Source organism: Neopsephotus bourkii, unplaced genomic scaffold, assembly GCF_033783945.1.
Source record: "Neopsephotus bourkii isolate Nb327-2 ecotype Australia unplaced genomic scaffold, CSIRO-AGI_Nbou_v1 NB_1825, whole genome shotgun sequence".
Taxonomy (NCBI): domain Eukaryota; kingdom Metazoa; phylum Chordata; class Aves; order Psittaciformes; family Psittacidae; genus Neopsephotus; species Neopsephotus bourkii.
This window is the reverse complement of record NW_026902298.1, coordinates 10,567,533-10,580,368: the sequence shown is the minus strand read 5'-3', so window position 1 is coordinate 10,580,368 and position 12,836 is coordinate 10,567,533. Positions and strand designations below refer to the sequence as shown.

Sequence of the window (12,836 nt, the reverse complement as noted above, 5' to 3'; positions counted from 1 at the left end):
CCTGCTCAGCAGTCCATGGCAACTGACACGCCTCTGCTATTGCTGTCATGGCTTCTTTTGCATTACTCCCACATTTCACATCACCGACCTTGTCTACAAGACCATCCAGCACAACCTGGGCTGAAGTTTTGGAGAAGTTTCCTTTCTGTGCAATCAATGCAACTATATGCAGTTTCATCTGCATCACCTGGAATGACCATAACAGCAAGGAAGTTAATAATGCCTTTGTGTATTTTTTACTAAGTTTTTTATTCTATGTATTTATAGATATATAAAAAATAAATACATGTATTGTGCATACACACACAGACATTTGTTTATCCACACAAATGTATATATACACTTGAAAACAGAATTGGATTCACACAAACAACATTTACATACACAAATATGTATTTTTATACACACATTTGTACATTTATGGTTCTGTGTGATTACACAAATTGTGTCTATACACACAAATACTTATATGTATAGATATATACATATACAATCAATTATACTGGGCAGCCATTATCTATATTAGAACTTAGATATACAGATACATATACCTGCACAACTGTATAGACATGCATCTACACCTAGCTATCTTCAAATGTTGTCTCAACCACAAACAGAAATCAAATCTAATTTCAGAATTTATATTCTCATTGTCTATAAATACAACTGTGGTCATGGTGCTGGGGCTGTCATCACTGACATAATAAATGTACTCACAGCCTTTTAGCTGGAAGCACAGCTTACATTAAGTACAAATACAGACTGTTAATTACTGAAGGATAATGTTTTACCTGAAAGTTTGTTTCCTTCCAACCAGGTTTCTTGGCCAGCATTCTTACCAGTGCTTGGCAAGGCATTTCACTTCTCTCCATAAGCTCAACAGCCTAAAGGATGAACATGAAGTTAGCCAGTGACTCACAAGTGATACAAAACCCAAACCACAAAGTTACCCAACTGTCCTGTAAATATTTTCTTAATACTGACATAAGTTGCAGAAATACTCAGCAAAAGAACTGACCTGAAAAGCCTTACTGAAAGACCCTCTTTCACAAGGAGCCCATTTTACAGGTAGTGAGACAAGATTTGAACTATAGCATTCATACTGCTATACTTTCTAAGTTCTTTAACAAGTCCGTAAAGCCACTATTCACCATTTAAGACCTGTGAACAGCACAAACTAAAAACCAAAGCAACCCAAAAGAAAGAACATCCACCCCCCAAAAAAGCCACCTATTGTGCTCCTTTCACATTAGAATGGTGATTACCAGACAAAGCCTGGATGTAATCTAAATTACTCTTTTACTTATTACTAGGCTTAGCCATTCCACTGAAACTTCCTTACATTTGAGCAAAGCTGACTTCTGCAGCAGCATTTCACTGCAGCCAATCACCTTTGCCATTAATATATTAAAACTCAGTCACAACTATAATGGTGTAGCAATACAAACTTATTTGTACATTGACAGTTGATGCCTCTTATGAACTCTCAAACACCTTATGATGGATATTATGGGAAGAAAGCCAGGCTTCACACTGAGCAACACATGATACTTTTTTGTTTGTGACTACATGAAGCACTCACTACCAGCTGAGAAGACTGCAGGTTTTGTATCTTCAAACATCAACTATTTGCCAAACGAATTTTCAGTAGTATAATCAATTGCTGCCTAACATGCAATCAGCAGGGACTTACCTGCAGCTGGTCTTGCCCAGTCACTGCAAAACATTTTGTTTAAACCTAGTTGTCTTTGAGATTAAGCTTTTGAGCTACCTGGTGTTTAAACAACCCCCATCATGCATTCTCAATCCATATGCAAATGTTTTTAACAAAACATAACTATCTACATTAGAATAAAAGACTTACTTTATTGTGATGGAGTAAGAGCTGATTTAAACCATGTAAGCCATTTGTCTTTTGCAAGTATTGTCTAATCCATCTGAATTGCTGACGTCACTACTCCCTTTCCCTACCTGCCTCTCTTCTTATCCACCCATACACACTTACCTTCTGAAACTCCTCCATGCAGGCAAGCCTCTCTTTCCAGTTACCACTGTCTAACTGCTGGATACAAGAAGCTGGAAGAACAGCAGCAGCTTTTTCTTCACATACTTCTATCTGCAGACAGATGAGAACAACGTCAGTACCCCACTGTATCCCTTCAGAGAAGGGCAGCAGCCTTAAGGACAGGTAATATACTGCAATGACACTGTGCTGCATTTAGAAAACTTGAGAAGTTTTCTGTTGCAGGTTTAAATATTTTGTATGGTTCATATATCTAGCTTCTGCATGACTTTAGGAAGTATACAGTTTATATATGAACTATAATTTAACATATATAGTTTCTATATGAGTTTAGGAAAATATATGTATTTAAGAAGCTGCTAAATCATACTGCAACAGAAAAGTAATCCCCCAAAAGTATGATATGCTGTGCAGACAGTAAACAATACTCAAGTAGCCACTATCTGCTTACAGAATCAAGCAGAGAACACCTAAAATGTGCAAGAACTCTGAGTTGATAGCAATGAATCACTAGTTGATGAGGGTGGATGGGAGAAGACCCATCTTTTGCATCCATTTTAGCAAAATGAAGAATTAATGCTTTTTAGTATATGAAAAGTGATTAGAACTACCCTTGTTTCACAGGTGTCTACACCACATTCAGGAAGCACATAATCATTTTTCATTGTATAACTAGCAATATAAATTGGATACATAATGAAAAGCATTAATCCTAAGCAACACTCCAGAGGTAAAAGACAGTCAAGACAAATTGCAGATAAATCTGGCATAGCTCTAAACTTTGTTAGTGTTTGACCTTATTTTACCTAGTTCCCTACCAAGATGACAGGTAAATGCTCAATTATCATGCAGAAATCAATCATTTTCTTGAAGTATAACTTATTACCAACAGCATGGAATAAACTTGCATTAGCTCACTGAATTACTACTGTACTCAAATTCAGATTTCAATGTAAACTCCAGAATACTGTATACTGAAGCAAGTATCTTCAGGAAATCATGCATCCTAAAGTATTTATATCATTACTTCTTTCACCTGTTCCTAGTTCAGGAACAACAGGACATACCCTACCATATTAGCATAACTGTTTACTGTCTTAACATGGTCTGGTACCAACAGCAGCCAGAAGAACAAGTGTACTTACCAGAATATAGTAAGCATCAATTTTACCAGTTAGGAATGCCATTTATTTAGATATACTTTTTGCCCTTGTCCTAACAAAAAACCACCCAACTTTAGGGAAAGAATCTGTACCTGAATACCTGTAGTATCTGAAGACCTGATTAACCAAAGCTACCTAGAGAGAGGACTTTGTATCTCATAGAATTAGCAGAGTACTTACCGAGAGCTCCGATTCAAATATTTCTTTGGTCTCAGGAGCCTTCTTGCCTTTAGCCCCAGCACCTCCCACACCTGCAGCACCTGCTGGTTTGCCTTTCTTGGGTGGGCCCCCAGACTAGAAAGGAAATGGACAAGTTAGCCAAGACCAAACAGATGTCTAGTTCATCAGGTACCAAAAGAACAGATGTTTTTCCCCACACTTCTACATTCTAATGTAAAAAAATACTTTTCTCTCTACAGCTGCAAAGAAATAGTTTTCTGCTAGAGCTGACTGAATTCATATGTTGCTTGCAGACTACTAGGTTTTATAAAGCACATAAAGGGCAGGGACACACAAGACAATGAAAGATGAAAAGGGAAGGATCTTATTTGTGAAGGTTCGGAAAGTAATTAAGTCATTGATATAATTCTCCTATGGATAACTGGTTCAATATGAAGCTTGCAACTGGTATCTCTCTTCAGGGCTACCAGTATCAACAGATTAAGAAAATAAGATCCACTATTTGCTTCCAGGTTTCCCACCTGGAGAAACAGGGCATTAGAGACCACCTACAGTACTATTTAGGTAAATTTAAAGAAATGCAAATAATCATTTGAGAGTAATACACGCTAATGTTTCTCATTATTTATGATAACAAACTACAAACAACACCAAAGAGAATGCTCAACACTAGTAATCTTGCTAGTTAAGAGACATTTGCTTCAGCCAAATACTACTATTGCCACAGAGCACACTAACATACCATCTACAGCTCCTCTGGGAGCTGGACCTTCCTTTGGTCCCTCACTATTTCCATATAAAAATCTGGTATTAAGACATAACAAGACAGTTTGTATCATTAAAAACAGAGATTTCATCAAGTATATATCCTTGGAAAGCCCCCGATTCTTTCTATTGTTGGGCTCACCTACTGCTACAGAATGACAGCAACTCCTCAGTGAAAGCAGATGTTTGACAGGCCACCTTTGATCACTGATAACTAACAGACAACTGTGATTGTCAGACAATCTTTTGGCAATCTCTTACCTTCACAGCAGGTGCTTTTTTCTGTGGCCCTGGTTTGGTTGCTGCATCTTTTGTTTCTTTATCTCCAGCAGACCCTGAAAGAGCAGGGGTCTTTCCACTAACAGGCCTGCCTTCTTTTTTCTCAGCAGCTCCTCCTGTCTTCTTCCCATAAACCAGTTCTACTTTCTCAGCACATTCTTTAATCTGACAAGCAATTACAAAGAAAAAAGGGGAAAAGGAGGGGGGGAAAAAGGGAAAAGCTATTTAGCTACCACCACTGGATGTACAGCTGTCTTTCAACAGCAGTGTTTCAAACTTAAAACTGTTCATGTTTTCTCCAGAGTAGTCGTTTACTTAGTATTTGTTATCCTGTGTTTGTTACAGTAGTGATGTTGAACAGTTGGTAGCATCAGCCATCATTGTGTTACTAGAATCATTTTCCTAATTAAAAGGGAAGTGCACTTATACACACAGAAAGCATCGGCAATCCCCCCAATACTTACAGATGCTCTAAAGACTAATTCTTTGCAAGTTCCATTATAAAAATCATCATTCAGTCATTAAACCTGTCACAGCACATACAAAAGCATGAAAACTCCATGTGGTTGGAAAGTAAGTCTTTAATACCAAATCCTGTCTAGTAATACAGAATTAGACCACATGGCTGCGCCTTAAAACCCTAAACTTTGTTTCAGGCAGAGAAAGTGTTCAAAAGCAAGCAAAACTCCACAACCAACAATAACAAAACCCAAAAGAAACTCCCAAAACCACACCCAAACCAAACCTCACAACCCACCTTATGGATAATACAGCCTTGGAACCAAAGAAATTCTTTATGTAATGAAAAGGTGCAATGTTAACAGACACAACAGCACTTTAGGTAGTGGAAGTCAAGAGATTCTTGATAAATCTCACAAGGAAGATTATCAGATTCCCTGTAACATCAGTAATTTCAGAGTAAAGAAATTTTCAAAACCCTGTGCTCGAAGTCATCAGCTGCAGCACCCTCTTTAGTCTTCTCTAGCCTAACATGCATCTCAAATGGATAATGGGAGCATTCGTCACAACATTTATGATAAACTTACCCGATCAAGCTTTAATTTGTCTACATCTGCTAGGAAAGGATTCACAGCTTTCTCTCCAGCCACTTTCAAGGCAGTGCCTAATGCTTCAAACCCAGCATCTCTTACTTCAGGAGCAGAATCATTGATATGCTGCAGAGAAAGACAAGTCTTATCATATGACTTCAACTCATATCTAACCAGATTCACTTCAACTCATATCTAAACAGATTCTTAAATCAAGCTTCTGGATAAATACCCTCCCTTTTTTAAGGCAAAAATCTACAGAATAATCCACTGCAGAAAAGGCTGGTTTTCACTTCTGTTTTCCTATGTACTGATCAAATCTACTACTTCTCAGATACAGCCACTTTCCCATCTTTGGATCTTTCACGACATAAGAAGAGCATGACCATTAAAGATTTAATACATACTGCCACACTATTAAAGTTCACAAGGAGTTCAAAGTTCTGCAACCCTGTTTAAATCTTTATTTTTGAAGCCAGCGATACTTCCCATAACAAGGAAAGGGCTATTTGCAATGAGAAAAAAAGTATTCATTTTGTTGTTTGCACTGGTAAATGCTTTAAAGTAATGGCAGATGATGGCTCTTTTATTCATGGCAGAAAATACACAGCATTCCAGCAACAGCTTGCTAGAGATGTCTGTAAGGAGTGGCACAGTACCCAGAAGTTTAGTAGTTGCAAATTACTGCCTTAATCTACTATAATAATAGGTGAGCTTTCAGTTTAAGAGAAGACAACTACAAAGAGACTAAACTGCTCCCATGCATCTTGAGTTCATCATCAGTCAAAACTGACTGATGGCTACATAGCACACAAGAACTCTTTAGTCCTTGGATCACCAGAAAGGTCTTTCTCCCAGAATCCAAGGCATCACAGCATCAGTGCTTGAATCAATGACACAAGTACCAACTCCTCCTCCTTTACCTTGAGAAGTGCAGCACAGAAAGGTTTTAACAGGCTTTTTGGCAGAGTAGAAGGTGTGCAGTGGCGGAAGCTTCTTGCAATGAAGAGGGATGTTTGTTGCTTAATTGTTGGGTTTTTGTTGTCCATCACTGCCAACACATCTTCACTTATGTTCTGCAACGTGGTCTGCAGGGTTGGATAATTTCAGTAAAGTGAGAAAAACAAAAACCAGAGACCAATTCTCAGACAATGGAGAAATGGGAATTGTCACTATTACTTACTGTAAGAAAGATTGCATCAATGGCCTCTTGCAGTGCCTGCACTACCTGAGGCTTCTTCTCTTTAAATTTCTCCAGAATTGTTGGAACAACCTATGGAAAAGGTAAAAAAGTCAATCCACGCTTCACTAATATAACTGGGAAACCTGATAATCTGCTCCCTGGTATTCTGCAGAGAAACAAATGACGCAGACATCACTGCTGCACCATCCAGGAGTACACAACAGCAATATGAACTAGTTTATTCTAGCTGATTTCCAGTATTAGATTCATTCCAGCCAATATATTAAAAAAATAGATTTTTGACCAATTTCTAGCCAAGCTAAACAAAAGGCAGACATACAAGTTCATAGAATTCCAAATGAATACTCTGGTTCTACTGGTCTGGAACACAGAGCAATAAAGGAGAAATCATACTGTAAAAATCCAAGAAGGTATATAATCTGTTCCCTCTTCCCCAGCTTCCTGACAGCACTCGGCATGGGTCACTAAGAAGCCCTCATTTGACCCTCCTTTTGATGTAGCCCTGAGCTGTACCTGGGATTGCAAGGTCCTACACATGGGTCAGGGCTATCCCAGGCACAGCTACAGGCAGAGAAGAGATTCAGAGCAGCCCTGGGGAAAAGGACCTGGGGGTGTTTGTTGATGAGAAAATGAACATGAGCCGGCTTCAGTGTGTGCTTGCAGCCCAGAAAGCCAACCGTATCCTGGGCTGCATCAAAAGGAGCATGCCCAGCAGGTCCAGGGAGGTGATCCTGCCCCTCTACTCTGCTCTCATGAGACCTCACTTGGAGCATTGTGTGCAGTTCTGGTGTCCTCAACATAAAAAGGACATGGAACTGTTGGAACAAGTCCAGAGGAAGCCACGAGGATGATCAGGGGACTGGAGCACCTCCCATATGAAGGCAGGCTGAGAAAGTTGGGGCTGCTCAGCCTAGAGAAGAGAAGGCTGTGTGGAGACCTCATAGCAGCCTTCCAGGATCTGAAGGGGGGCTATAAGAATGCTGGGGAAGGACTCTTCATTAGAAACTGTAGTGACAGGACAAGGGGTAACAGGTTCAAACTTGAACAGGAGAAAGTTCTTTACTGTAAGGGTGGTGAGGCACTGGAATGGGTTGCCCAGGGAAGCTGTGAATGCTCCATCCCTGGCAGCGTTGAAGGCGAGGTTGGACAGAGCCTTGGGTGACATGGTTTAGTGTGAAGTGTCCCTATCAATGTCAGAGAGGTTGGAACTGGATGATCTTAAGGTCCTTTCCAATGCTAACTGTTCTCTGATTCTATGACCCACAGCTGACAAGACCATGGTTGTATGCTCCCTGCAGCAGTATGTTTCAGATGTATTGCCTTGAAAAAGCACAGCTGACACTGAACTCTGCCATACTGGAATTTTAACAAAAATTTATACCCAATCTAGCTACTCAGCCAATAAAATAAAATAATCAGCAGACATTCTCATGTGGCAGTAGTATTTGCAGCTCCATTTCAGTATGGGCTTTGTAACAGTACAAACTTCTGTCAGTGAGCAGAGCTTTTAACTGTGGAAAGCAGGCTATTGTCAACATTTTCATAAACATAATGTAGGTCAGTTTGGAAGTAGTCTGATACCTACAGAAGTCAAAGCTCTTGCATAATACAAAATAGCTTTCTCCACACGTATACAGAAGCCGACTGTGAGATTCCAACCCCTTGTGACACACATTGACTTGGGTCACAACTTGTAAATTCCCTGTTCACAAAAACTTTAGCACTAAACACCCCTTCAATTAATGCAGATCACCACCATAAAGCCCCTCATACATGTTACTGCAGGTACTAGACAGCCCTAAAGCCTACAGAGAACAAGTCAGAGGAAGGAGATATTTAAAATCATTAAGTGTGTTTTGGAAAATATTGACAGCTAGAACGAGTGGTTATTTTTTAACATGGAAGTTAGAAGCCATGTCCTGTGTGAGAGCAGGAAGGAAGGAAAATCAGTCCAAGGCTCCAAAGGCAGTCAGCAGAGGTGAAGTTGGGCCACATGCATGCAATTACAGTGAGTAGTATGAGTCTGTGCTTGATTTCATTATTCTTGTATTAACATTGACTGCAGACTAACATTACTCTCCTATATTTAACTAATAGAGTTTAGAATAATCCCACAATTCTAGAAGCAGTTCTGTTTTATAACACTTTGAATGACTGCTCTCAGGAGGAGCCTACGTTTTCCTCACCAGTAAATAAATCCAGCAAACAAACCAAGTGAAGTGGTAAAAACTAGTGAGATTATGCAACACAGCTGCTGTTTCAGTACTGAAAACTCATCTTCTCAATGCTATTTGCTTGGCAACCATGGAGCTATACCCTTACTTCAGAAGCTTGGCTTTTTCTGTGCTAGCTCTGGAGCTATGAGGGTTAACCTTTCAAACACAAGTCAAGTATAAAAAAGATGGTAAGAATGCTTCCAGCTACAGACAGCTCGCAGAATGAAAGAGACTTTGTCCAAACTGTTGTGAACAAGTTCAAAACATTCAAGTCTCCTGAACAGCAGTGACAGTCATTAGCTTCCCAATTCACCACAAAACATAACACTACCAGCAGCCAGTCACATCGGTTTGCTTTGTCTCTAAGCTCTTCACTTTCACTTATCACAAGAAAAACGTCATTGAGCAGCTTAAAGAATACACCAACAGAGGCTTGAGAAATAAGTGAGATAAAGGGAACTTTCAATTAGTTGCAGTTCTTTCCAGAGATTGATCAAGCTTCCCCATATATTCCTTGATATCAGCTGTTGGCAAGAGGTTAAGTAGCAAAGGAGAACAGAGCATTGAACTACATCACCAGAACATTTTGTTACCAAAAAAATCTCCGTAGTTTAGTTATTTAAAGCAGGATAAACACTCGCAACTCCAGACAATCAAACCAACCACTGATCAACAACCCTCTCCCAACATTCAAAAGAACTCAACCAACCCAAACTATCCATCATGGAGTTGCTAAGTAGGACTCTAGTTCTAAAGCCATTTTTTCTCCCCACTGTGGCCTACAAATGCATTTCAGTATCTCCAGGATGAGGTAATGTAAATACAGTTCGTTTGATGAGTAATCTCATGTTTGAGATTTAGAGTTTTCTTAGTACAAAAGATTTATTGCAATCATAAGCTTCATGTTGCTTAACATGGATAAACAAGAACCTTTTAACCTTAAGCTGCAAGAGATCTTGGCTTGCTCCATTAAAGGGATTGGCAAGCATTCTGAACTGTACAAAGAATACCTTTGATAAATACCAACGCATCTGACAGGGAAAACAAAATGTGTCCAGCATCAATAACACCAGGAAAAAAGTACATACTCTTACTTACATGCCCTGCATACTGTCCAAATTTCTTTCGGAGACCAGTGGCTAGTCCAGCAAGGCATTTGGCAGCCAAAGCAACCAGCATAACATTTGTATCCTTCCCAACAACCTGAAGAAGCAAGAACCCCAAAGCAACAAGTTAAGAGACTGAAAATCCAAGTTTCAGAGACTAGGAAAGATGCTCTAGAATAGTCAGTGGGCCACAGATATTCCACCACTGTTCCAACTGGTCATTTTCTACTTACAAGTATTAACTCAACTGCAAGTTTTAAACTATAATACAAATAAATTACAAAAGAATATTAAACCTTATGTGCACTCTGGGGTTTCTTACCTTTTTGAGAACTTTCACCAAGTCTGCATAGTCTCCTGATTCCAATTTGGGATTTTTCACCAGCAGCTCAACAGCTTCTAGAGCTTCTTTCCTTTCCTGCCACTTTTTTGCTTCCTGGAGAGCAAACAATTTCCAGTCATTTATAAACACAAACAGTTCCAGAGAAGCCTACTTGCCACAACTCATAGATTTTAAACCATAGTTCTATACTAAGAAACCCAAAGTCTCCCTACAGTTCAACATAAATAATTGCAATGAAATAGGAAATATAGTCCTTTCCAGGGCATCTCAGCTCCTTAAAATTACAGCTTTCTTGCTAGTAAATCAAATTTTGAGACTTCTTTATGATAGTCTATATTTTACTTACACAAGTCTATTATTATCCATATAGCAGTAAAGCATACTTTGCAGAATGCCAATAGGTCTTAGGACCCATCAGCTTCAAATGTCATAGAATTCACTGGGAATATTTTATTTTATGCTTACTATTTTCTCATAGAAGTCTTTGGGAAGCTTGGAAAGAATTTCTACAGCTTCAAGCAGCTCATATGCATCTACTTGTGGTACCGCCTCTTCCTCGTCATCACCTCCTGCAATCGAAGGAGAGAAAAAGATAAGCAGAGCGACGAAAGAACTTTTGACTACAGCACCACCTAAGTATCATTGTTTAATAAGTATTATCAGCAGTTGTGATTTTTGCTATTCCAAAGGACAGACACACTTTCATAGCACCTTTACAGAACCATAGAACAGTTTGGGTTGGAAATTATCATCTATGATCCACTCCTCCGCAATGGACAGGGACACATTCTATTGGACAAGGTAAAATAAGTTTAATGGGTTCCTCCACAAACAATACACCATGATATGCCTTCCAATAGAATTCAGCAATGAATTAATTTACCTCCATCTGCATCTCCTCCAGCTGCCTGCTGCTGCTCAAACTTTGCTTTCAGCTCCTGTTGGGAACGCAGGAACCTGGTCTGCTTAGGAGCAGCTGATGACACTTTGACCCACTCTTCTTCCAGTTCTTTTAGCTGAACAAAAGGGAAAAGCATCATATCAAAAACATTTTGTATATACAAGCCAAGCAACACTTCATGGAAAGCAATGGAGCTTTCCTATTTCAAAGCCAAGATAACAGTACCTTTCAAGACAAAACAAACACTTGTGCTACCTTTCATGATACAGATTTTTGCTTTCCACTTGAACATGATTAACTGAAGTGGATAGGAAGGAAAGACACATAAATAATTTATAAAGTCTTAAAATAACTAAGTGCTCCATCTCCAATAGATTTAGACTGGACATTAGGAAAAATTTCTTCACAGAGAGAGCAATCAGGCATTGGAACAGGCTGCCCAGGGCAGTGGCGGAGTTGCCATCCCTGGAAGTGTTCAAAACCCATGCAGATGAGGCCCTCAGGGGTATGGTTCAGTGGTGGTGTTGGCTGGGCTAACAGCTGGACTTGTTGATCTTAAAGGTCTTTTCCAACCTAATCAATTCTATGATTCAATAGCACAGCTATCTACCATAAGGTAATGACATTTCCTGAAGTGGAGCAGTCACATCCTGAGCACCAACAGAACCAGCCTGAATGGCTATGTAGAGTAAAAGAAAAACTTGAGGAAACAAGAAAACTGAGAAGGAAAATGGTGAACTTGAGGACTTTCAGTGCAGGGGTCTTTCAGAGGGGTAACTGCTTGCGCTTGGCTTAGGTCTCCAAGAAATACCATTCCACTTCTCAAATCCCCTCCTCAGTTCAATATGATGCTTCCCTCCCAACTTTACATATATTCAGAGCAACAAAACAGTCACTGTTTCTTTACAAATAAGAAAGAAGGACATTTTAGGCAAAGTTATAGAAAGCTGAACAATAATGTTGCTGTCACTGAAGAATTCCAGCTTTGATTTTCACAATGCCCAACAGCACAGTATCGGGGGGATTCATGGAAGTGCTCTCAAATGTTTGAATACAAAACTACTTTCTGCCTACCTGAACAGAGTTTATGTTCTGCAGTGGAGGTCTCAGAGCATCCCTTATCCAGCGGTAGATCTCCACAGCAAGGAGCTTGGCTTCATCTCGAACAGCCTTTTCCCGAGACTCAAACAGTTTTGGCAGTACTTTAATGATTGGCTTCAATGAGATGATTTTTGAACCAAATTCACTGAAAGTGAAAAACATGGAATAACATGAGTGGCCAGTAGGAACCAGTGAGTGATCCACAGGTAATAACTCATGAAATGCTTCCAGTGCATGTTTAGGGATCATGTCATGGACTCAAATCATTATTTTCTGTTAACTACTAAGCTACTATAAAAATCTAAGGAATATTTGCTCTATCATAATTACCCTCCACACCCATCTTGGAATTACAAAATCAGGCCTCTCAAATGACTTCAAAGCACTTAATCCAATCTGCTGCTTAAACCAGGGAGAGGAAAGAAGAAAGGGAAAAAGAAAAAAGTGTCCTTAGACCAACATTTGTGTGACCTACTTTATTTTTAAATCAGAATAGAATCTCCTTT

At 39.4% G+C, this 12,836-nt stretch overlaps 1 protein-coding gene across 6 annotated transcripts in view; it reads right to left on the bottom strand.

The window, feature by feature from the left end:
- Positions 1-12,836, bottom strand: part of CKAP5 (cytoskeleton associated protein 5) — a 50,967-nt gene that overhangs the window by 24,256 nt on the left and 13,875 nt on the right. For all 6 annotated transcript variants that reach the window (XM_061343592.1, XM_061343591.1, XM_061343593.1 and 3 more), the window contains exons 5-17: positions 12,304-12,475; positions 11,212-11,344; positions 10,794-10,897; positions 10,308-10,421; positions 9,978-10,082; positions 6,643-6,732; positions 6,383-6,547; positions 5,457-5,585; positions 4,393-4,575; positions 3,367-3,480; positions 2,006-2,116; positions 792-884; positions 2-187 (exon numbers count right to left, since the gene is read on the bottom strand). In XM_061343592.1, the coding sequence (XP_061199576.1) occupies positions 2-187; positions 792-884; positions 2,006-2,116; positions 3,367-3,480; positions 4,393-4,575; positions 5,457-5,585; positions 6,383-6,547; positions 6,643-6,732; positions 9,978-10,082; positions 10,308-10,421; positions 10,794-10,897; positions 11,212-11,344; positions 12,304-12,475 (1,699 nt within the window). The remainder of the gene's footprint in view (position 1; positions 188-791; positions 885-2,005; positions 2,117-3,366; positions 3,481-4,392; positions 4,576-5,456; positions 5,586-6,382; positions 6,548-6,642; positions 6,733-9,977; positions 10,083-10,307; positions 10,422-10,793; positions 10,898-11,211; positions 11,345-12,303; positions 12,476-12,836) is intronic.